The following is a 26790-nucleotide window of genomic DNA, read 5'->3' on the forward strand; positions in this document are numbered from 1 at the left end:
AACCGAAACACGCTGCTTATTCTTTCAGCAGCACAGCTTGAGGCAACTGTCCCTGCAGCTCTGTGCCAGGTCAGAGCACAGTCCAGGTACTCACAGCTTGAGGGGAATAATTGGCCAATATTTGGGCTGTTTTTTGTCACAGTTTCTGTCAAAGATAAGTTGCATGGCAGTCTCCATAGCTAGGATTTTGGCAGCTTCATCCCCATACAGCCTCTCCATTTCTGCCATTCTTCTCTCCCCAGGTCTTTCTGCAGGCGGCTCCACAGAGCGTTTTGTGTTTCTGTAAGGGTCCTGATCAGCCTCCACGTACAATTCTTGTTCCTCAGCTTCCAGCTGCTGCTGTCTCCCTAGACAACAGAAACACAAGAGATGTAAATTACAGAATTGTCACCTGATCACATTTTATTTTCACTTCTAAAATCACATTCTATTTTCACTACTGCACATTCAGATCTGTGGTGGGTCTAGACAACCCAGGTTCACTTGTTTAGGGTGCTGTCAACTTCTTCAAGGGAAGATCCTGGAAAACACAGAAAACCTCTCTGTTACTACTAACAAGTAGTAACTAGCATTGCTTCAGTTCTTCCCTAACATATGCAAGTCCTGAAAAGAAAAAAAAATTACAAGAGTTGGTTTCCAACATAATTACTTAGCAGCTGAGATAATGAAACAATGCATAGGACAGTGCAACTTTAGCTGAACCACAGCCAAGAGAAAATGTAATCAGTTACTACTCTCTGAAATTGAACAAACTACTCTGTCACGCAAGTGTCAGCCACCAAATGTATCCAATGAAACACAGCTGTAAGCATTGTGTTTAGACAAACTAGCCAACCTCATCCATTTTGCAGGACCTGCGGAGTTCAGAACTGACAGCCTTACTGTCACTGCTTCGAAGGCAAGACGAAACAACAGCTAACATATATCCCTGCACCACATCTTTTAAAGAGGTTTCAAAACAGTTGGGAAAGGTTGAAACACTTGGACCAATCTGCCATCGAAAATCCTCTTTGGTAAGCCCAGTTTTGAAGCAAGAAATTGTTTCTGCATGCATAAGGATACCCTCACTTCATGGATGCTACTCTGATGATAGAAACAATGCTCCATGCAGTTAAAACAAAGCACGTACTAGACTCCTCTCTGATGGGAGACATTTCTACAAGATGAAGAAAATCACCTGGCAGGTACTGAACTTCTTCACCCACCAATAACAAATGATGGGTCCCAAAACTGCATCATAGGAATGGTACACTATCAATACGAACGCTTTTTAAAAACAAACAAATAAGAGGGACTGAGGTTCACTGGTCAGGATGCATCAGTCACATGCAGGACATAGTCCTCAGTGTTTGATGCTATGGACCTCTTCTCTCCTCTGGAGACATTCCAGACCCGCCTGGACACCTACTTGTGCAACCTGGGCTAGGGAGCTGCTTTGGCAGGGGGTTGGACTCCATGATCTCTAGAGGTCCTTTCCAACCCCTACAATTCTGTAATTCTTTCTCAGAGAAATAATTTAGCTTCTACCAAACACAGGACATCTGCAAACCCTAACCCAACACTAAGTATCCTGACATAACCATGTCAAACATCCGCAGTTTATTGTTACACTGCAAAGCCCTGTACACAGCAGCCAACTGACTGTCAGACTTTGTGAAAGAATTATGCCCTGTAGCTCGTCCACAGAAAATAGGTATATTACACTGTTGAACAGTGTAAGAAGAAACTTCCAAGTCTGACATGTGTTCGTTTCAGAGGGACAGGGAAAGCTTTTGTCCTGCCATTTCCACTATTTTGTGCTGGTAGAGGAAGGGCAGCAGGGCTTGAAGGGCTTTTAGGATCACAGGGGTTGGAAGTGACCTTTAGAGATCACTGAGCCCAACCCCCTTGCAATCTACTTAAAAGCGATGCTTCAATTCCAATGCTTTTTCTTTAAAATTCCCAAAGCGTGCTGCACTGCCAGAACTCACAAGGAAACAGAACAGAGGTCCATGTGTGTTTGAAGAGTCATTTATTTGGTGTCAGGCCATTTCAACCAGAGATCTTGATTAAAGTAGTAACGCTGCCTACAGAGGCCCCAGCACCATGAGGACAGGCTAAGAGCTCAGGTGGCACAGATCACTTACACTGTACTGAAGCAAACTTCAGAGGACACCAGGAGGCCCACAACTAGGTAGCACGCACAAAGGACAAACCTGACACAAATTAAGCAACTCACACTGAATATTCTTCAACAAATCCAAAAATCTATGCTGGAAGAATATCTCCTCCTGTCGGTTTCACAGCAAAGCACTGGCAGGGCAATGAACTGAACCCATATTTGTTGACTCTCTTGAGCCATGGAGACAATTCTTTCTACTTCTGTATTGTCCACAGAAATTTCTTACTCATTACTTCTACAGCTGAATGCTTGAAACAGTTGCTTCCTCATATGCTCAAGAATGCTCATAGCAACAATTAATTTCTCAGGAGATATATAATGAATCCTTCTCTTTGGAAATTAAATACGTTCCTAGCAGAAGCTTTATAACAGATGAGTGGATTACAGTTAGGTGTGCATCAATCTCTATTTGAAGCACAGAGTGGTTCATAAACCCACAGATCCTGATATTATCAAAATAATAATATCAATTTTAATTCTATTCTCTGAATTACCTAATGAACCTCTGAACGATACATTTTACATCACATTTCACTAATCACACTTAACACCATTAACTTTCCAATCTAACTATTCCACAGCAACTGGCTAGAAAATTCCCAGAGTGACTCTATTACATAGTCCTAGATCTAAGAACGAGCGTTAGAGAGCCTAGGCACAGCCTGCGGACAGATGTCTGCTGCTTACAGCTTTTAATTGCAGAGGCTGAATTTGAGCACAGAATACAGAAGCTGTTGCTAGTAATGCCACTGCAGTTGTGTGGAAGATGTAGTTTCCCATCAGTTTATTTGTGAGAGATACTACTGTGAGAAGTGACAGCGCCGGCACCACTTGGTGTCATGGCAATCATGGAAAGAGAAGCCATGGAATAAAATGGGTATGTAAGCTAGCACTTTTATGTCAAGCCAAACATTGAGATAAGAAAGAGAAGATGGCTGAGAAAGTTTTGTCCTGCTGAGAAACATACTAATTAACTTTGGTGGACAGGGAAGCAGAACTCCCCTTACTTCCCAGTTAGTCTGCGTTCTGTTTCCTCAAAATTTACTTGAGAAACAATACAACTTGTGCTACATCTGCAGCTACCATCTCATCAGAAAGTTAACAATAAGCCTCTGATAATGGAAAAAACACAACAGAAGTGTAAGCTGTTTACAGCAATAAAAACCTACAGAGAGGCAGTCTCTTTGAAGAAAGCACCAAACGTTCATTTATGAATTAGGCAGCAAGGTTAATTAAAAAAAATAATTCTCAGCCCACAGCAAGGAAGTTCTCAGCTCATTTTCAAATCTGAGCTCCACACTCCACATTTGTCACTGTGCTGCCAAGCAATAAACGTGGATCAATTTTTTTGTATACAGTTCGGAGTAGTTTCTCCTTCCACTTCACACAGACTGAAAAAAAACTGCAGAGCTTTCCATTACAGCATTCAGCTTCAACTGCAGGCATGCCTGGCCTCCCCCTGTTGTGAAAAAGCAGTCTGCAAATGGTCAAAAGGCAGGCACACCACAGAAGCAGTGTTTGGCTGCAGTACCAAGGATAAACGTTGCTGACACTTTCCTGACCAGCCAGTTCTCTTTGTTCCCAAACATTCTCCTCTCCCTCAAAGCAATTTTCAGAAGAAACTTATCCTTACTAAGTCCACTTCTGCTGGGAAGCCATAGCTACCTGGCCAAAAGCAGTTCAGATACCTTTTTCCAAGCACAATAGTTTTTCCATCATCTATCAGGAATACCAAGATCTCTACCCAAGTCTTATTGCATTCTGGGACATTACCAGTGCCATCAAGAGTCTAGGCCTTTGAAGAGAAGGTTTTTTCCTCCCACTTCTTGCCTGCCACGGATATTGGCTTTTAATTTTAGGTATACTAGGTGAAAGAAATGTGAACGAATGCAGACAACGACCTTCATCCTCAGAGCGTGCCAAAAGCAGGACAAACAGTAACAAACATCCTGGCTATTCACTGCATTTGTGGCTTCATATGCACACAAACACCATTTAGTATGCTTTCTGTGGAACTCTGATCAAAGCTCTTCAAGATGTAAGCAATTTTCCCTGTAGGCTCCCAGAAACTCAGAGGTATTCTTCCTCCTATTTTATAAAAATATATATACTTCATATACATTTAAGTTTGATCCACACAGTTCTTTTTTGCTTGTACAATTCTGTGAGAAGATTAAAAAGCAATAAAATAACTTGACTGGAATTCACTCTTTTCTTATTAAAAGAAAAAAAATAACAGAACAAAAGAAAGGAAACAAAAATCTCAAAACCAGAATGTAAGTAAATTCCCTTATTTGGAGACAAGTCCTCACGAAAAGACTTTTCAACACAAAGAGGAGATGAAAGCAAGGACGGTAGCTATCTACATCGAATTTTCAATGAAGACAGTGAAAAATTGACATCCAGCATCCTGAGGTGTCTTGTACCATTTTCAGCTCTTCCTATTTATACACCCAGCCCTTACCTTGCCATAGCCCAGAGATCACATGCACTCCGATAGCATTTCTCAAAAGGCAGCTCTCTCTGTCCCTACCTCTCTGGGTGCACACCACCTGCAGCTGGCCATACTACTGGATGCTGACCCATGCCACAGCAGCTATGCCACGAGACCAAGGTCTTGCTTGCCCCTATATGTCACACAGCTTCCACTGACTTTCAGTTTCTTGCTTATCTAGCACATTTTTCTTGAAGGTGTTATTTCACTCTTCCCAGTCTCAGTTCTGCTTTTACTTTTCCATGCTTTCAGATCGACTTATACCCCTGTTCACATATTTGTCTTCTTATTTCAAGTGATTAATGATTTTGTTACTGCTGCATGTGCATTTTCAGAGCTTTCCCATCCTGTCTTAAATGCTACCTGAGCTGAGCAGCCCACACTAAGAGCGTTAAAAACACTTCCTTTTCTACTGATTAAAGACTCCTAGTTCCCTGCCTTTGAATGCCACTTCCCACAAGCCTATCTGCTGTGTTAAATATTCTGCCCACACAGGCTTCTCAGTGCAAAATGCCAGATTCTTCAGCTCCCCCAGAAAACTAAATAGCTCTTCAGTGAAGTTATATGATTTCTCTGAAGTGACCGCATCAGACCATTTTTTTATGCCCGTACTTGTACGAACCAGGCACACCACACAGAAAACCCAAATCTTTACCTAAAGGAATTCTAACAGAATAAGGATTTCAATTTAAGAATTCCTCAACAGGTTATTCAAGGATTTTAATTTCTCCAGAACTCTCATGAATAAAGGTGACTTTTGGGGGAAAGTAACTGCCTGCAACAATAAGCTCTCAGTTATCAGAATGATTCACTGTGAAAGAGAGCTACCATAAATACCGAAGGCATTAATAACCCAAGTATCTATGTTGACATGCTTTCCATCGGCTGGTCAAGAAGGGAATGAGTTAAAAGAAATTGGATATTTCACCATGTATATCTACAAGCAATGCAAAATTCTCCAGAAAAAAAAGAAAAAGAGAAGAAAACGTTCTGCTACAGGCTTTGAAGTAAGAGCAGATGTGATTCCTTGGCAGGCTGCAGCCATGGTTCCACAGACATTCTTCCTTTCTCAGCTACAAAACTAGCTTATGTAGTTTTTGCTTCACTCTTTCCCTCCTCAGCTGCATGCTCCAATTCCCAAGCTCCTCACCGATGTCGGTATAACTGTCTCAGGGGCACTACAATGTAGCCCACAAAAAATAGCCATACTTAGTCTTTGTACAGTTTAGTGTATTGGCACCACGAGCAAACTAAAATGGCAGCACTGAAGCAGAAGTGAACAGGTTGGGAAGAAAAATGAACTAAACCTGGCTTTGGCACTGAGAAATGTTCGCTGAACCACAGTCTGACTGAAAACTTAGTGGTAAAAGCAGGAAATGTCTAAGGAATGTGAGTGTCTCTCTAAGAAAGATGCAGTAGCAACAGGCTGTCAGAGGAGACAGGAAACAGATCCTGCAAATCTAAAGTACTCAGTTTGATAGCTTCTTATTATAATGACTTTTAAAGAAACTCCTGTAGAAACAGGGCAAGATCACTTACTAACATCTAGTTGCTTGTTGTCTTATCTTTGAAACCGAGATCAATACATAGCCAGGAAGCAAGGCTAGAACCACGGTGTTCCACTTCCTGGTTTGCTACTGAATAATACCACTGTTGTTAATTATCCACATCATGCTTCAGTTTAATTACTGAAACAAGCCTAATGCTTTCCTACCTGGTAATTATGAAGAATGAATTATCTCGCACCATTTTGAAATCTGTGGGGTAAGTAACTGGATGAAAGCTACACAGTTAACTGGAGACTAGAAAAGCTGATTTCTGCTCCACAAATAGGATTTTAAACCAAGAAGGGTTGTCTTGTCGTCTCCAAAACAAACTGCCCAATTTCCTAGATAGAAACAATGCAAGCCTTCACGTCCCTGTTTACACTAGCAGTAGGCTATACTGGTTACCATCCAGCTAAACAGCCATTAACTTTTGTTTTATTTCCTCCTACCACCTTCCACAACAAAACCCTTAAGAAGGGATATCTTATCCCCACCAGAACATGAGCTGAAGCAAAACCCATGAACATAAATCAACCAGCCAGCTCCCTGGAACCCCAAGTAGAAGTCTGCTCTAGAAACTGGAACGCTCTGAATGCAGCTCTCATCACATGTGTGCATCTGAAAGCCACACAGCACAAAACACACAGGTGTGCCTAAGGTAACCAACCAGTGTGCTATATTCACGCACACCAGAGATACCAAGGTACCCTGACTGTACATTTGCACCACCTGAAAGAAATGAAAAGCTAGGAGGTTGCTGACCACCACACAGAAATTAACAGAGGATCAGGCACTGGCAGCTGCCTCCAGTACGGATCAAGCCTCCAGCAATAAGATTAAATACAGACCAGCTGACTCTGCACTCCCATCCCCCAAACAACTCCAATCTGTCGCTGATGGCAACAGTGCTGACGCCAGACAAAGGCACCAGTGCTAGAGTAAACAGAAGGATTACTTATCTATATATAACTGTATCCATATATACACACACATATATGGCACAGCCGGAATAGATCGGACAAAGAAACACACAAAATTAGAAGTGCTTACTTAAAAGTAAACCAAAACAATGAGGAAACAGGAGTTTCACTACCAGCTTTATGTGTGTCCTGAATAGAAAGTAGGCACACACACTCGGAAGAAAGTACTCTGTGATGTACAAAGTGCTCGACAGCTAAATAAAATGAATGTTTGGTGCTTTCATGGGAACAAAGAAGGGTAGCCTATAAGAATCTTTTAAAATAACCTTGCACATTAGAACTTCACACTTAAATTTTCTCCTTGATTCCAGCCTATACTGACTATACTGCTGAATTCAAGCTTGTTCTGTGGTATGACAAGGCAAAGCAATTCAGCAAGATATGCAGGGGAATCTGCTAAGTTATCAAAACTAAGACTTTTGAAAGCAACCCATGCCCAAGTAACCAACTTCTTGAAAGAAAGCACAGTCAGACTATGAACAGATCTTTCAGTTAACCAGCAGGTCCAAAAGTTAGTGCTACTGCAGTCATGCAGAATTAACAATCACCAATCCAGATAAAATTAATCTCAGAAGGAAATATGCATTTTTTCCATGCTGTTAGTATAAAGAACAAACCCCTACAGTGTGTTGCCTGATTTTTTTTGTAATTTTGTAAGAGACACCTGGAACAAAAGAAATCAGCACATAAAACAAAGCTTGTAAAAGAAAGGTCCAAGGGGTAACTTTGGAAATTCACCTCCTGAGTTTCTCATTGCTACTATGCTAAAAAAAAATGAAAAAGAAAAAAAAAACCAACATAAATTAGGACTACAAAGACATCACAATTGTTTAAGAGCAATGCCAGGATGCATACAAACAAATGACAAAATAAACACTTAGTTCTGCTGCTAATCTTGCCTTTCACCTAGCATCATTTCATTGCTCTAGCAAATTAAATTAGATTCATTTAAATGCACAAGGTCAAATTGTGCCCAGTATGGAAAAACAAAACAATAACAAGATGAAAATATGCCAGAGAAAACCTGCAGATGTGGGCCTATCATACCTTCTGCAAAAGGGAAACATTTGACACTAGAAATAACTCAAGAGCCCCTTGCTGGAGCAGAGGTCTAAACACAACCTGCTTTCAAAAAAGCAGCTTCTGGCATCCTGTCTTTATGAAGTTATTAACATCCGTCAAGTAGGAGCTTCGTGTCTCCCTCCTGTGACTTCAGTGGCATAATTCCCACATGAAAGAAGCACCGAAGAGACTTGTTGGAAGGGAAGATTTTTCATGAGGAGAAACATCAGAGTAAAATTCTACAGAAGGAAGGTGAACCCAGGGAACTACAGCTGGTGAGCCTCACCTCTTTGCCTCTGGAAAGATTATGGAACAGATCCTCCTGTAAGATATGTTAAGGCACATAAGGGACAAGCAGGTAATCCAGGACAGCCAGCACAGCTTCACCAAGGGAAGGCTATGCCTGACCAATCTGTGGCCCTCTGAGGGCCTCTGATGTGGTCCCTCACCACATCTTCGTTTCTAGAGAGAGATGGATTTGAGGGGTGGACTACTTGGTGGATAAGGAATTGGTTGAAAGGCTGTAGAAAGAGGCTTGTGGCAAATGGCACTATGTCCAGGTGGAGGCCAGTGATGAGTGACATTCCTCAGGGGTCTGTGTTGGGACTGGTGCTCTTCAACATTTACATCAAAATGACGGGCTCAAGTGCACTCTCAGCAAGTCTGCAGATGACACCAAACTGAGTGGCGCAGTTGACATGTTACAAGGAAGAAGGACCTCGACAAATTTCAAAGAAGGGCTCACGTGAACCTTAAGAGGTTTAACATAGCAAAGTGCAAGGTTTTGCACTTGGGTTGGAGTAATCCCAGACGAGGAGAAGAACTCCTTGAGAGCAGCCCTGCAGAAGAGGACCTGGGGGTCCTGGTGGATGGAAATCTAAATGTGAGCCAGCAGCTCAGAAGGCCAATGGTATCCTGGGATCCATCAGAAGAGGGGTGGACAGCTGGAACAGGGAAGTGGGTCCCTCTCTACACTGCCCTCATAAGGCCCCACCTGGAATACTGCATTCCGGTGTGGGGCCCACAATACAGGAAAGACACAGAGCTGTTGGAGAGGGCCACGAAGATGATCAGAGGGCTGAAGCACATCCCCTGCGAAGACATGCTGAGGGAGATGGGCTTATCCAGCCTGGAGAAGTCTCTGAGAAGACCTCCTTGGAGCCTTCAGGAATTTAAAAGGGGATTATAAACAGGGGTGGGAATCTAATTTTTTACAAGGGTGACAGGACAAGGGAGAATGGTTTTAAGCTCGAGGAGGGAAGGTTTAGGTTGGATGTCAGGGGAAGTTCTTTACTGAGAGAATATTTGAGGGGCTGGAACAGGCTGCCCAGAGAGACTGCGGATGCTCTGTCCCTGGAGGCACTTAAGACCAGGATGGATGGGGCCTGGGAAACCTGGTCTAACACCAGACCTGGAGGTTAGTGGCACTGCCTGTGGCAGGGGGGGGTGGAGCCTGATGATCCTTGTGGTCCCTTCCAACCCAAGCCATTCTGTGATTCTAACTCCACAACCTTTTCTCAACAAAAGACAGTAGTGAATATGAAGGGAGGAATAGAAAAACAGGGAATACAAGTAATCAGCGATTGCCAACTTTTCCTCCTGAGAAATGAAAATATCAGAAAAAGCAGATACTTCTCCCCACACTCCACCAAAGCCAGATAGATACTTTCAAACTGCCACCTCAATACCTCCTCCACCAACACATCAGCACGATGACATCTCACACTCTGGACCCTTCCAGAGGTTCTCAGACTCCTTCTCACCATACCACTGGTCAAAAATCCCAAAGCAACGACAACTGACAAATCTGAAATCTTCCACATCCCTTCTGGTCAGTAACCACATGAGAAATTGCAGACCTAGAAATAAAGATGTTCTGTAAGGCATGCGAAGAATGAGATCAGAAGAATGCTGTCTTTGTAGTATTTGAACAATAATATTAAAATCAAGGTCTAACATGCTCTTAGGAAACCTAAGCTCCTCGGCAAAGTTCCCCTAATTTCCACGTGAATATAGAGCTGATGTTTAAAGCAATAACCACTGCTCTAGCAACTACAAATGAAATTAAATCCAAAAGACTCTAACCCAGCTAAATGTGAACAGTAACAATAACCAGTATAGCACCCATGTTGTTTATTTCAGTATGTATATAATTTCAGTACAAATACGCACTTACTTTTTATTCATCTTTTTAAATTGTCTCCATGATTTCATTGTATAGCAGAACAGTGTTTTGACAACATAGACTTATGTCTTTGAAAATATCAAGGGAAAGCTCTGACATCCAGATAAACAGGTTTTTGTACTTTGGAGGCAAATAACAACTGTAACTCTGATGAACAGCTGGATCAATCCATGCTGAGCACTTGTTTGCAGTACAACTTCTTGTTAAGTGTGTTGACATATCAACAAACCTCTCTGTGTTCTTGAGAGACAAGGAAGTGCTATTACCCCTGGATTAAAGGTCCAGATTCAAAAAAAAGGGACTCTGGACACAAATTCCTAGAGCAGAAGATAACTTAGATTCTAGGAATGGGTGGGTTTTGTAGAAGATCACATCACGTAGTGCCACAGGTGCTCAACCTTGCCACTGGAAGAGACAGAACGACAATGTTTCATGGCACATGGAAGTTTAAGATGCCTCTTCCTCCAGATATGATTTTTTTCCTTGAAGGTATGGTTGGGAAAAGAAAGATTATTACCCTGGATATGATGCTACACTAAATCCACTTTGAGAGCTTTTGTGGATCCTGTCCCAAATAACATGACCAAGGTCATGATGGAATTCTATAAAGGCCACCTAAGTCTGAGCCTGGTAGCTCAAAAGCATGTCTGCATCTCTCAATTCTGAGCATGCAAGGAGGTAAGTTTCTACAAGAGCCAGGCAGAAAGAAGCCTTTCAACTCACAGTTTCTGACCATGCAGTACCCATAGCCCCCAGTTACAGTGGGCAAGAATTTCATCTGTTTGTTTCTGACAAAACTGAGGAACATTGAAAGACATTGAAAAGCAAAGTTGCTTAAGTCAAAACACTGCACAAAACACACGCAGAATTTGCAGAGCGAAGTTATGTCTCCAAGTAGATCTGTACAAGGTGTGTGCTTTCCTTGTGAGCAATATAAAACGTTAAATGCTTGAGAAATGTTGTTGCACCATGCTCTGTTGTAGATTCTCAGGATTTTGGAAATAAAGAGCATAAACAAAGGACACCGTGGTTATATTCATTTCTACTTTGGTCCTTGCCAGCGCATTTGCTCCAGTACTTTAAACCTTAAAACTTTAAATGTTCATGCTACAACAACAGGTCCCCTATGCAGTCACAAAAAAGACTGGGTTAGAAAATGCTTAATTCACAGCCACTGCCCGATTTGTAAGCACTACATTAAAAATGGATGAATTCAGATTTAGCATCACAAAACTGAGTCAGAGCTCTCCTAAATTAAAGCATTTATAGGGGCAGAAATGCCACGCGTGGCACCTAGACGGAACCACTAATCCAGGAATTTTAAGGGCAACAGAAAAGCACATAACAGACTGCCTGAGTCCAGTGATTGGCACTGAATGGCTTTTACATCACTTCCCTAGAGCTATCAGCACGGTCTTACCTGCTCTTTTCCACAGCAGCTGCATTCACAGTCTCCCCTGCAGGGACAAAGAATGAAGAGAAGACTAGGGAAGCCACATAGAGCAGCTGCAGATGCTTATAGCATAAGCAAGCAGACAGACCTGATCAGAAAATTACCAGCACCAGTTTCCAGTTTAAGCAGATTCTGTGTGTTCCCCCACCAAACCTTCTCAAAATTGTTCTTGCTCTTACAAGAAGACTAAGAAGGGATTCCTGGGGTATGCCTGGTGGCTCTTCACCAAAGCTTCATGGAACCCAGACACATCACTGCAGTATACTCTTGGCAACTGCACAGAGACAAAACCAATGATGACACTCTGCTTGCCTGACCTAAAACTGAATTACCACACTATTTCCCTTACACAGAGAAAGCTCTAATAGCTGATCTCAGAGCTACAGAAGTGATGATGTACACAACTGCCACTGACCAGGTTCCACTGGATCCTTCTGAGACCACTGACTAGCAAAGCGTACCAACACCAGACCTAGCATGGAAAAAACTCCAGCCAGGAGGAATTTTATCACAGCAACAATTTACATAGAGCAGCAATGATACAAGGTTACCATACTTCACTGATTCACAAATAACTCAGGAATAAAAGCTCTCTGAGAGAAAAGGAGTTGAAATTTTGCACTCATAAAGATGACATCATTAAGATCCAAGAAGGGTGACAGCTAACTTAAGCATTAAAAAAGTGGTCTGGAATGAACAACTCTTCTCCGATCACACTGTTTATTCTTCTGTTGCCTAAGACTTCTTGTATCTCTTGAGGTCCCTTCCAACATCTATGATTCTGTGAGGTACTCAAAATCCCTCATAAATGTAAACACACTGAGCCTGCTAACAAGCCACTTGAGGTATGTGTTATCTCCATGGTATTAATGGAGACAAACAAAGGGTGAGATTTTAGGTTTTCAAAGTTTAATACGTGTTTTCACACTAAGACAGCTACGGAAGAATTCTTCACTTCCATCAAATGAAAGAAAAAACAGAGATGCCTGACACCTCAGCACTCCTCTTCAAGCAACATCTACGCTGCAATCACACTGAACAAGATGCGCTGCTTTTCTCATGCCCCTAGTTATATGCTGCTGCAACTCAAACACCAGTAACCAACAACGTGCTTGGGCAGAACTGAGCACAACACAGCCATGGGCATACAGAGCTGCAGGCTCCAGCCCCAGCTCCCACTGAGCACCCAGACTGCATGCTTGGAGCAAAGTTTGCAGCACCCCTGGGCATGCTACCTAGAGCATCCCAGCAGTAAAATGACTGCACACACAGCTTTGTGCTCACACACTTTAAGAGGATGTCAACATTGTTAAAAAGTCTCAGCCTGAGGTACAAAACAAATAAGAGTGACTTCAGATACTGTAACTCTAGCTCTATATATGCCCTTACAAAACCCTCCTGACCATGCAAATTTATTTCTGACTGCATCTAGTCCAGTGATGCAAAAAGCACATAGTTCCCTCAGCAGCACCTCAAGCATCCTTCAGAAGCATGACAGCCACTAGCTGTAAAAGATATTGGATTACTGGGAAAAATCCACACAACAAAGCTAAACATGTTAGAAGCCGAAGCTCTGTCTCCAGCCTGAGATCCAAGGTCATTTCCCTGACTATCACATTCTCTGGGAGTATCTGTGTTCCCAAGCTGATACCCTTTGTGCAATGTTAATCTCTTCCCTTATGAAATGGATATAAAACTGTGCCCAACTCTGCTGTTCTACAAATACAATTCAGAACCTCTTTTATTTTTATTTTTTCTGGTGAAGAATAGTGGAACTTTTCTTTGTTTCTGCAGCAAGGAGGCATTCTTCTGCCATTGCTTTCCAAATAGTACAGCCTCTACGTTGGCTACACCAGCACGTGCACTTCAGAAGATTCTGCTGCTACAGGACAGAAGTTCAATCATTACGAAGAGACGTTTATCTTTCTGTTAAATTAAAAAAAAAAAACACCCCATGCCTCAAAAACGTATCTCAAACACATATATTGTATAGAGGACTCTCTTTTTCAGAAGATTTTTTCAGAAACTTCAGCAATCCAGCTAACCAAGATAGCAGTAAAAATTTGTGATGGCAAGGCTGACAAGTCGAGTGGACATTTATAGGGTCACCATCCACACTGTTTTGGCAGTCTAGGGTAGGGAAAAAGGAGCAAAAATATGCTGGTCATCTAGAGGAGAAGAGTCTAACAGAGCAACATGAGTTAACAGAGAGAAACATTTCTTTCTTCCACTTTTGGTAAAGCATGGGCTTCTATGCTCATGTTTGTTACCATTATTTTCCAAAATACAGAGGCTTTAAACAAAACCAAAAATTTAATGGACCTAGTATTGTTCAGACAAGTTTAAAAAACACGGAAAATTCCATTAGTTTCTCATCACAGAAGAGGCAGTGGCAACTGTCATCTTTCTTTTTCTCTGAAAGCCAAGGGAAAAAAACCTAAAATTGCAGATTTGAAACAAACATCTTCATTCAGCATTTCCTTTCAATTTCTTTTTTTTTTTTTCTTAAAAAAGGTTTTCCATCTGGCACGAAAATTTTAAGTTGAGACAACATTATTTTGGGAACAGCTGGAGGGTCTATGTGGGCAATACAAACAGAGGCTTTTTTCCATTAAAGAGTCTAGCATTAACAACTGACAGACCATTATCCTACAGTAATGAACTGACATGACAGTACTTCCCTCTGCTTTTGTTTTTAAATAGAAGATACTGTTTCTTTGCCTGTTGGCTGCCACAGAATGGTCCTCAATGTATTTGCAATGCTGTATTTGCTCAATTATAGCAGTCATTTTCTCTTGCATGTAAAAAGAGAATAAAGAAGAACTGCATAAAGACGAACTATGTTTCAAAGGCTAAATTTGGAAGTGCAATAAATAAAATACATGCAATTTGACAATTCACTCAATTGTTAGGCTCATGAATCTCACTTTCTTGTTTTTGTCCCTTTAATTCTTGCAAATATAAGAAGACAATGTATTCAATCCTTTATATCTAGGGCACCTGGAGAATTAAGTATACTACCTAGGTCTGACAGGTGTGATAACTCAGATAAATGACTTCACATTTTTTAACAGCCTTACTGAAGACCTAAATGCTACTAAAAACATCCCCAGGAAGCACAGGGTATTAGAATCATTAGTTCAGATGAAGAACAAAACCCCTTAAATAGATACATTAGATAATTATGACTGCATATGAAGGTAAACAACTGAAAAGGAAAGAAATCAAAACTGCCTGTAAGGAATTTTAACCAACTGTACAGGATATCTAGAATATGGAATACATTTGTGGTGCATTCATGTGTCTGAGCTCATACAGAGTCACCAGAACTCTGCTTACAATTACTTTGGGACATTCCAGGAACACATAACTTGACTGCAACACACGACGTGAATACAAGAACTACAAGGAATTTGATATGAACTCAAAGACGCACACAAAAACAAGGTTATTTGTGAACAACTGTATCCCTGCTAAGAGTTAAATCATGCAGAGCTTGCCAGTTTCAAAGGCTTTACTGTACAAGACAACAACTGAAAAAAAAATACAATTGCTGAAGAATAGGCATACTCTTGTAAGTCTGTGCTAGTTACTGAAAAATGAAATAAACTTGAAGTTCTCTTCCATGGCAAGTCTAACGTGATAGCTTCCTTCTCTTTGAAACTCTTCTTTTTGCAATTGATGTTAAGACTTGTATTTTATCACCCAGATACACGCCTTCCCCACCTACAGCTTAGGCCTATTTAAGTCTTCCAAATAAAGTATGCAAGATGCTCTCTTCTAACATCTGTCATCCCTGCTACCTCCAGCAGACTCTTTAACAGGCACTAGAACTGTGAGTCTGACATTAGCCAGAATTAATTTCAGTCTACTTGACTACCCTTCTACATGTTGATGAGACATGGACCACAGGTGAGAGCCAGCTGGATGTAACTTGGTAAATCAAAGCTCTCATCATACCTATGTCCAAATAGTTGTATTAAGTCTGTGTATTATTTCCTAATTTTGCAGGTCTTGAAACACAGACTAATGGCGGTCATCCATTACAAAAATAAACCAATTCTCCATTCTCTATACCAGTATAACCCTCTCGTAAAGGCCCAAATCCCCTATTTGGCCTATTGCTCTTCTTCCATATGTCTCACACTTCAGCAAGCTGCTCAGAAACATATATCAAAGTTGTGCATAGCACTCATTTCAAAAGAAGAGCAAGCCAGGTGTTTGCTTGCAAGTGCATATCAAGGTGGAGGGTTCAAAGGCTGCAAACTCCACCTGGAACCACTTATTTATATCAGAGAAAGAAAACTCAAGACACAGCTTTCCCATAACATTCCCTGGCAGCTGGATTATACTTCACCTGATCACCAAGGTCTCTACTGATAATTCTCCTTTGACATGTCCAGTTTAGACAAAATTTTAAAATTTCACCTCAACGCTACAAGTGGCTCTTCCAGAAATGGATGCCTGAATTTCAGGCATTACTGAGGTTTACAATGCCCACGTTCCTCTACAGATCTCTTCCTAAAGTGGTGAGGCAGCCCATGATTTACAGATTAGGATTAAAATTAAAAGTTACCGGAGGAAATAAGTAACCATGGGTTTCCTTTATGCATTTGCACCATCTCAATTGTCTTGACTATCAATATAGAGCCACGGGGATTCTTCAGTACAGAATGAAAGACAGAACACGGTAGTGTAACAGAGTGCACCTTAAATAACTCCTAAATTTCATTTCACTTTGTTCAGAAAAAGCATCCAGGAAAATGAATAGCACTACTTCGTTGTGTGATACTGCCTTGAACAGTCTCCATATCAGCTCATTTCCATACAATGAGGAAAACAAAGATTTTCTCCTCTTCCTGATACTTATGCTAAATGAGAAACTTCAACAGAACAAAAAGTGCTTTTTATTTTTCTTTTCCTCTCCTGTAAGAAAAAAATATTTCTGAACAAGCTTATACTGTATTTTTAATTACCTGTAAAATTTGCATTTAGATAGCACCAGACACCCAAGAGTTTTGTTAATACTTCTATATTTTAATTGAATCTAGTACTTGTTTACTTTTACATGCCTTGAATAATTACAGACATAACTATTACCCTCATTTTATCATACCATAGAGAAACTCCAAATTACAAGAAACTAAGGCACGCAGTAGCTCAAGGCCAGATTCTGCTTAACTTTGGACAAAGATCTGGAATACTGTCACTGAAGAAAGTGAAGTCACACTTATATATAAAGTATATAAAAGTCATAAATAGGCTAGTATATGGCACAGAGCAGAAACCTAATTATTCCAAAAGGCTCCAAGTATCTCTGTGGTGAAAGGAACAGAAGTCAAATCTGTATTCTGAGTCACAAGCCTCTTCCTGATTCTCCTGCTCATCATAAAGGATCAAATCATATTTTTAGCAAGAGCAGCCAGTGAGGGGTCAGGAACAGACTGAACCAAGGTCATACAGAATATTTGTGACAAAGACTATCCGCAAGCCTAGATTTCCCCATTTCCAGGACACCACTTTAATCACTCACACCTTTAAACACCATTAATCATAACGAGAAAATAGATAAATAAAAATCAAAGAAAGTACTACATTTTAGGATCAGTCAACCATCTTGAAGTATGCTGTACCCCATTAAAGGAATGTTTCAGAAGAGGACATCAAGTTGATGCTGAAAAAACATGGAGAGAAAGGGCAGGCAAATCACACACTACCACTTGAGCTCTTTGGCTCATGTTCCTTTGCTAATTACAGAAACAGTGCACCATACTGATAGGAAGCATGAAGTTAAAGCTGAGGAGTCTCAGCTCACTGGATACCTCAGATCAAAGAGCTTAGAATATCAAGATTTTTATTTCTCCCTCCCAATCACTGCTATTATCATGCATTTTTCTTTCAGAGTATTTCCCCCTTTTGGTATACAAAGAAAGCTGCACTGAACTTCCATTCTGGGTATTTCCTGTTTGAGTTAAGGGGAAAAGTTATTTTCATCATACTATTTTCTAAAAACAGATCATTAATCACCCTGCGATACTTGTATATGAAATAAACTACCAAGAAACTTTTTTTTTAAAAGGAATTTCACAGAATGAAAAGATGATCAAGATTCTGAGACAAATACTAAATCTTTGGCTTATATCGCCTGCCTAATGACTTGGCTCCACATCAAGATGCAAAATAAAGAGAAACTTCTGGTATAGTGTAGAATGAAGAGTACCTTAGGGATGCAAAGAGACAAGACAAAGGTCTTGGAATTTTACTGTCGAGTTAGCCAAAAACAAAACAAGCAAAATGGCTGCTCCATATTATAGAACACATTGAGGTTTACCCTAGGGTTCAGTGATGTAGTGAAGCACTTCCTCTGGGTTCCCTCTCAGACATACAGCACGTTAACCATGTTTAACATTAAAAATTCTTGAGTTCTTGAAAGTGAAGAATACAGCCTTCTAAGACAAGCGCATTATTCTCCTCTTTGCAGTCATAATTCTCTCTCTTTCTCACAGAAAACATCTGAAATTTTTTCTAAGAGTTATTTCTAATGAATCATACTTAACTGCACCCATTGGTTTTGCCTGATTCAATCTGCTCAGCTTGTCTGCTTGCAGTGCCTGTTTCTATAACTGTTACACAACCTGTAAACTTTGAAGCTGTCCCTCACTCAACGGGGTGGCCACCAAGCACCAGGAAACACAAAACAAGCACAGACTTACTTAGTTCTTCCCGATGCCTCTCCGTTTGGGCAAAAAACTGCCGAAGTTCCTCCGTGATCTCCATGTTACTCAGGTCATATTCAAACTCCCCTTCTGACTCGGAGCCTTCCTGCACTTCAGAGTCCTCCTCTTCCTCCTCCCTGTCATCATCCTCATTCCAGGTCTGGTCATCCATATACTGTTGAGCTCTGCCAGGTGGGCTGTAGTTGGAAAAATGGCTGTGGGTACACGGGGGGTCAGCCCCATCCCAATCTGAGTAGCGGGTACTTGGAGAAGCTGTAGAAGGAGGCCATGGTATGTGATAAAAGGACTCCATGGCTTTCCAGTAGGCTTTCTGGTGTCTGTGCATCCAGCGCATAGCTAAATCATAGTGCCTCCAGTACCTTGCATACACTTTATGAAAATACCACGGCTCGGTTTCTTCCTGCATCCAAGTGAGGGGAAACACACACAAAAGAGAAAACAAGTAGTAACTGAGAGATCAAACACTCTAAGAGCAAGCCCCAGATTTGTATTTTAATCATCAATCATTCTTCTCCTAAAAAAAAAATCATATTTCTAAATGAAAAGGGCAAGTATTAACACAGTACATATGCCCTTTTCCATTATCAGGTCCACCAAGGAAGAATTAGCAACAGAGTTGCATCCAGGAGCTTTTTCCCCCCCACAGGTGTTTGTACTGTTATGGTGGAAGTGGTTTTTGGGGAAAACACTTCCACACTTCCTTTAACCACTCACATGAGTTTTAAGAACAGAGTCATTCCAAGGTGTATGCAGCCAACACCTGATTTCCAAATCCGCAGGCAGAAAACACAAGAGATTAAAATTCCTCCATATTAAACAAAGGCATTCATTTTATCCAGTAACATATTTCCTCCATCTGTCTGCCAATATAAGTTTCTCAGGAAAGGTCAAATGGCAATTCAGCCAAGTTCATATAGCCATCATGGCCTTGATCAAAAACAAGTCTGTATTTAGCCAACTGCCAGCTGCCAGTAAATCCCCCTTTTGTACTCATCAGCAACCAACACATGAAAAAGGGTAACAAAGTACCACTGATAAAGCACATGGAAAAATAATTCTATAGAGGCAAATATATTGCAACAACACCTTCTCTTGTCCTGCATGTCATCTCAGTTTCACTCCATTCATGTTCCACTAGCAACTGAAAAGCCCTGCTGTCCTTCTAACCCTCAGCCCTTTCATACAGACTATTTCACCTCTATCCTCACTCTCAAAATCAGGAAGTAATGGAGGATCTTAAAATAAAGCCACAGAGTAGTAACCTAAAATCTAGAACAACCAGAACAATTAGCTATCCCCCCTCCTGTCCCATCTTGATTTCTATAGAAAAATCTTTTATATAGGCAAAACAGAATGCTTGTTAAATGAGAAGACTTAATTAAACCATGTTTTGGCAACCAATCTATGGCAAGATTAGCCAAGGTTTTCAGAGATGAATGTGACATTTACAGCCCTTTATTAGTTTTTTCATTTTTTTTCTTTTTTAGAGGCATACTACAACAACAACAACAAACTCTATATGCATTCCCTTGATCTCTACTGGCACGGACTCCACAGCTTTAAAAGAATGACCCTCTGGAAAAAAAAATTAAACCCCAAACAAAACAGGAAAAAAAAAGCCTAAGAAATACTTTCCATTTATTGCTAAGAATATAAAGTCAAGTTAATTTAATTTATTTATACTTGTTTTCATTTTCTTTTTGTCAGGTAATAATGCAAATAATGGAGAGCTTGGAGTAATTATTTTTCATACCTCAAAAAACCCTCAGCTGTTATGTTTCCCTCCTTTCTGCAAAGCTGAGCCCATTACTCCATAAGAGGTCTATAAATGCTCTCATTCTAAGGTAACTGTTAAGTGTTTTCAGAAATAAAAGATCGCCATCCACAAGAGTTTATAAAGAAAAAAAATAAGAACAATAAAACAAACTTACATTCCTTATTAACTTCTGATTAAAATTGCACCCTAATTATGAAGGGCTACAGGGCTCAGCAACCTAATTTAAAAGCCCAGATAAATGATCCCTCCCATAAAGTAACAATTCACAGATGTTAAACTTCATGGCACCGATTCTCATTTTAGTCCAATACTGTGTTGCTACAAGACCTATCGTTTGAGAAGATTTATTCCTAAAATGAGTGGGTGCAAGAGAAGCATCTGCCTTCCATATGGAGTTTCTTCATTCTTAATCATCCAGTGACCTAAAAGCTACGATATACAATGTTTTTTCATTTATTTATTGTTCTTACTTTGCTAAAGAATGTCACAGTGACTCCTCATCCTTCAGCAGATGAGAACATTCTGTTGTCGAATTTGATACATTCACAGGTTCCTTCCAGAACATCTTATTTTTCCCACTACTTAAAATTCCAGTTTTGAAACACTATGCAGCTTGACAAAAGAAATCTCCTACATTCTATATATTTCCAAAAAATGACAGCATAGTCTTTTAAAGTTCAAAAATTACCTCCAGTTCTTCTTTAACATTTCTAAAAGAGCCCTTGATCACTTCACTCTAAGCTCTGGAATCCAGCTGGTTGACTGGCTCCAGTTGTTAATTTAGGAGAAAGGAAGACAAAAAGCCAGTTCATGGAGACAGAACTCTGATGCTGGTGCCTGTCCAAATACTTTTTATGGCTTTTCTGTTGAAAGTGACCCTTAAAACCCCCCTTTTACATTTGAATTTTAAAAATCCATCTGTTAAAAAAGAAATTACAGAAATGTTTTACGCTGGTGTGGAAAGAGGAAGGGAACACTTTAAAGTCTATATTAGTTCTACGCCTGTGCTTTTTCAGCTGCAGAATAAATGGAAATAAGAGATTTCCTCAAGAAAACAAAAGCCATAAATCTAAGGCAAATGATCAGAGCCCTCTGTTATTTTCCTGTTATGACTCTGGAGCCTCCCCAGGAGTAGACAAATCACTCGCTGTTGTAATCTGAACTCTATTTCATAGCCATTTAGATACTTCCACATCTGATTTTTACATGTCTGCACTGACAATTCAATAAAAGTGCTTATATGCATTTTGTATATAAAATGTGACTAAGCAATCACATTGACAACCGTAAAGACTGCTTACCATCTCTTGTGGAGTCTGTTCCCTGATCACAGTGAGCTAGAAAACAAAACAGCAGCTTTTAATTCATAAAAACATGCATTATGATGCTCACAAGTAATCAATATATTTTTGTTAAACTTGAGTACTATGACCTATAGGTATTGAATATCTTTTCTCTGTTGTGGCTAACTGAAGTCTCCTATTGGCAGTTTTTTATTAGTCAGTACAAAACTCAGTCCTCAAAGATTTCCCCTATAATACTAAGGGGAAAAGGGAGTCTCCCAACACTACACAGCCTAAAATGCTGGGACTGAATGATTTTCCACATTACTCTCTTCCATTTTATCCCACAGATTATACTTACACAACCTTTACTTTCTAAAGAAAATACAAAACAAACAAAAAACAAACAAAAAAAAAACCCAACAAATACAACATCCTCATTTTTTAGCAGCATCTGCACAGGGACATTCATAAAAGTTGCAAATACCACAAAATACTTAAACTCAACTCCACTTTGTACTAAATTTTCTGATTAAACTTAGAGTGCACTTACGTAGGGTGAATACCCTGAAAGAATAGTACCTTGGAGGGTAAATACCCCAAAAGAATAGTACCCACAAAAAATAATCATAGCATCATAAGGGTTGGAAGGGACCTCAAAAGATCATCAAGTCCAACCCCCTGCCAAAGCAGGTTCCCTACACCAGGTCACACAGGTAGGCATCCAGGAAGGTCTTGAATATCTCCAGAGAAGGAGATTCCACAACCCCCCTGTGCAGCCTGTGCCAGTGAATAATGAAGGTGGACAGTATATTTTTGCACATATTATCCAGATGGTATAAAGACAACCAGTAAATAAGGAAAGGCTCACCTGTCACTGATGGCCAAAGCTCACCTAGAACTCCACATGGGAGGGATCTCCAACAAGAGATCCTTCCCCAGTGGTGGTCAGCCCTTAAGTGGGGTCTGGGAGAGGTGGAGCCAGACTGCACCCCTTCCGGTCACACAGTGCATTGCCTTCACCTGTGCTCCTGCGGCTGACTCAGTGCTTGCCTCAGGTGATCCATCAGTGGTTCAGGTTATGATTTAACAGTTCCCATACAACTTATAACTGCATAAAACCCTTTACTTTGACTTACTGACCTTTTTCCCCAGACAACCAATCCAGTCCCCTGTAAAAGAAACACAGATCAATTCAGGTTGCAATCACATTTTTCAATGTGAGGAAAAAGAGAGAGGAATAGGGGCAATGGGAGAGGAGGAATTAAAAAATAGGGGGAAAGGAGGAAGAGAAAGTGCAAGAACATGAACAAGATTACTGTGACCACAAGTTTTTCTGCCCAGAGAAGCTGTGGCGCCCCATTCCTGAAAACAATTAAGGCCAGGTTAGACATGGCCCTGGGCAGCCTGATCCAGTGGTTGGTAATCCTGCTCCAGGCAGGAGGATGGAGCTCAATGTGCTTCAAGGTCCCTTCCAACAAGTCATTCTGTGATTCCAAGGCTGGATTTGTATTTGCCATCATTTTTAGTACCAACATGAAACACAGAAATATTTCAACTTATCCCTCCACCTGACAATTATTTTAATACAATGTTAGATGCTTCCTCCTCCCAGTGCTGTCATTTAAAACTTGATGTACATGATGTATGTGGTTGCCTGTGAAAGGTAACAGGAACTCAGCACACTAAACCACCACTGCTTCCCATAAAACATAGTCAAAGGCTCTTCCCAGCAATACTGGAATACAGCCAAGACAATGCTTACTTAAAACTTTTGTAGATTCATACCGACCTAAAACTAGGATTTTTCACAATACATGTGAATACAGGACAAACACCACTTGCACTCAGTCTCCGATACAATAACTAATAACTTTTTTATTTCTTTACACCTTAAGACAAAACATACTGAGTGAAAGAATGAGGATGAGCCATGATCAAAGAAAATGCAAATCATGAAGCTACCACAAAGGCAGATTATTGTCCTTTGCATGGTACATACCAAGCTCAAGCCCATAAACCCTTAGTCAGACCAACAAGGAGCCCTACATACAAAAGCAGTCCCATTGCAATAAATGGGATGAGAAGTAACTAAGTAGAAGGATTGCATCATTAGGCAACTAACGTGCATGAATTCACTGTATTCCTCACTGTCTCCTTAAAGGAGGAAGAATAAAATCCAGAACTGAGATCGCTGAACAACACTGCAGTGACTTGTAACATTCACAATCCACACCTACATAGAAACCTCATGGGCTGTCCCCCTGCTCATTTCAAACATCTCATTTCCCATGCTACCCCTCTTCAACACGTTTAGCTCCATTCTCCTGACTTACATGCATACTTTCTGTCCCCTTCCCATACACATCTGGATGCTGTCAAGGTCATTGCAAGTGTCTTTTTCTTATACTTAACAATCTAAGCTCACAGTAGCCATCTCCTCTATTTCCACTTCAGAAAAATTAGGTACATTTCACATTCATTATCCCCCTAATTCCTCCTACATGACAGAATGTTCTTAGAACTAGCTGCAGTGTACATAGAAATCAGGTTCAGAGTTTAATGTAACTGTTTTAAAAAGTGAGTTAAGTGGTGAAGTTTGATACTTTATTATTAATATACAACATGTACATACGCTCTCTAATGAGGAAGGGAGAAAGGAAGGAATAAATGTGATGAAAATATTCAACTCTATTAGTTTATCAAATATGAAAAGCTCTCTTTGTCAAACACAGAAACTTTACTCATTGCCATGAACTATTTATGAAACACTACTAGCAACATAAAGTGGAGCATAACAGTGTTGCAAGCTGCAACATAAAAAAGTTTATTTTTCTGCAGAATTATTCTTCGAAAACAAACAATTCAGAATATGAAATATGTGAAGAACCAGAAAATAAATGTCATAATTCTACTTCCATAATTCATAAATTAAAAAATATGAAAACGAGTATATGAAACTTGCCACTAAATGTAGAATTTAAAAAGAGGAAGATATCTGTTCTTGTATGCTATCCATTAATGAAAGTTTTTTCTTTTATAAGTTTTATTGCTTCCTTTTCCCAGTTTTAGAGTATTTCCCCATAGATAATTAAGTATGGAGGCAATGCCTTTAATCGAAACATGCCCCTTTCTTTATCAGCATCATACCAGTTTCATTAACAAATGTAAAGATATCTGATCAACGCAGTGACAGCACTCAATCTGTACGAAGTCAAATGAAGTTGAGTCCAACTGTTGTATTTTAAGACTTGGTAAGACAGCATGCTAAATATTCCAAGAGTTCCGTAAGATAATACAAGCCATCTAACCATATCAACTGCGTGCATCTTCCTACAAACACCTACTGCATTTTATTTATTTATTTTACTTATAATGCTTACTCCTAACACAGAATTACCACGAGAGTGAACTGTCTGAAGATTGCTTTGACAATATGTTTTAGATTAATACTGATGCATGATGTTAACTTTAATACCAAAGTGCCCTACTTACAGTCATAAAGAAAATTCAAGTCCGTGAATGCTAAGGAAGAAAAAGAGGAAAAACTCCCAACTGCACATGCTGCATTCTTATCTAAGAATGGCCATAAACACAAGATCTGTCTGGGACTCAGGATTCAGTCACAGCTGGCCATCATCGAAAGAGTGTGAATACTTACCTATTGCTATGATATCTTCACGCCAATCTCATACACCAACAGTGCCAATTCCTGCAAACAAATTGCATGTAAGTCAAAATTACAATCACTGCAGGGGCTGTTCCGTTTAACTGATGTAAACAACCACGCTGACCAAACTTTAGAGTGTGTTAGGGCACTTCCTACCCAAGCAGAGCCGGAGGCAGTAACCCTGCACTGCTCCTGCTGAAAGGAGGGTAACAGATCCAGGACACAAACCCCAAATCCACGTGGGGCCAAAGCTGAGGCAATGCAATTACGAGCAGCACCAGCAAGCTTTTGCTTCACGAGACCTCATCGCTACAGTCGTTAGCTTGGAAAGGACGGAACTTTGTATCTTTTAAAAGCAAAAGTAACTTCTGGGCGCTGCGTATGTCATAGCAAAACTCCCATTAGAGCCTTTTAGCTCACCCCCAGCACAAAAAAAAAATCCAACGAAGAAGCCGGGGCCCTGCTGAGCTCTACAGGCACACGCGGCCATAGCGGCCTGCAGCACACACGGGGCCCTACCCCCAAAGCACCGGCATTCTACAGACCCCTTAATCCGATTTGCGCGCGATAAACGCTGCTTGCCCGCCCCCACCCGGCGCCCAAGCTCTGAAAGCACAACTAACTCCTCCCGAACTATCTGTCCTCCCGCTAACACCACCTCCTTCCCCAGCCCGTCCCTCCCGCAGCAATCCCACCGTAAGGGAGAGGCCTCGGCCGGAGCCCGCGTACCCACCCGGGCGGCGCGGGGAACCGAGCGGAGGAGGCCGCGGCGCTCCGTCGCTCCCTTCCGCCATGCACGCAGCGCGGCACGGCGCTGCCTCCACCGCTTCCGCCCGGCCCTCACCGGAGCCGCGGCGCCATCTTGCGGAGGGCCGTGCCGTGGCAGGACCCCAGCAGAACGGGGTTGGGGGGTTAAGTCGGCGCGTCACTACGTTAAAAGCAAATACACACACACGAAAATGATACATGAGTTATACAAGGGGTATCTGTTAGTCATGAAGATACAGCCCCGGACTCAGGGACTTCATGAGCGAATCACTAGATGCGCTAAGATGGCGGAATGACATGCTGGCATGTGCCTCTGTGACCGTCAGGCCCAGCCCCTGTCCCATCAGTGCACCCAGAGCAGGGTGCCAGGCCCAAGGTGGCTCTTGGAGGCCTCCAAGAAGGAGACCGCGCAGCCTCTGGGCAGCATGTGTGGTGTTCTGTCAACCGCACAGCTCAGAAGTGCTGCCTGATGTTCAGAGATGTCCTGCGCCCCGGTTTGTACCTGTTGCCTCCTTTCCTGTCTCTGGGTACTGCTGAAAACAGCTCAGCTCTGTCTTTATTACATTCTCCCTTCAAGGTATTTATATGCATTGTTGGGAGCGCCCTCGAAGCTTCAATTTTCTTGCTTAAGCAGCCACAGCCACACCTCTTAGGGAAGATGTTCCACTCCCTT

At 41.1% G+C, this 26790-nt stretch overlaps 1 protein-coding gene across 1 annotated transcript; it reads right to left on the reverse strand.

Annotated features, from left to right (window-relative positions):
• On the reverse strand, positions 1–26143 carry GEMIN8 (gem nuclear organelle associated protein 8). Its single transcript, XM_065743208.1, has 6 exons — positions 26008–26143; positions 25341–25367; positions 22823–22851; positions 21698–21733; positions 18596–19019; positions 1–347 (listed from the first exon to the last, which is right to left on the reverse strand). Exons 1-6 carry the CDS (start codon positions 26141–26143, stop codon positions 91–93), a joined length of 909 nt encoding a protein of 302 aa, XP_065599280.1. The 3' UTR covers positions 1–90.
• Between the last annotated feature and the right edge of the window lie 647 nt (positions 26144–26790).

This window comes from Cyrtonyx montezumae, unplaced genomic scaffold (genome assembly GCF_038088225.1).
Source record: "Cyrtonyx montezumae isolate F1298 unplaced genomic scaffold, pur_monq_1.0 scaffold_3, whole genome shotgun sequence".
NCBI classification, from domain to species: Eukaryota; Metazoa; Chordata; class Aves; order Galliformes; family Odontophoridae; genus Cyrtonyx; species Cyrtonyx montezumae.

What these genes read in the sequence shown, in the direction of transcription:
- GEMIN8 (XM_065743208.1), bottom strand. Translation starts at nt 26,143, where the DNA reads ATGGCGGAAGGGAGCGACGGAGCGCCGCGGCCTCCTCCGCTCGGTTCC. An exon ending in TTGGTTGTCTGGGGAAAAAG is followed by an intron (nt 21,734 to 22,822) that starts GTCAGTAAGTCA and finishes TTTGTTTTCTAG; the next exon opens with CTCACTGTGATCAGGGAACA. An exon ending in GAGGCATCGGGAAGAACTAA is followed by an intron (nt 348 to 18,595) that starts GTAAGTCTGTGC and finishes TCTGTTGTCTAG; the next exon opens with GGAGACAGCAGCAGCTGGAA.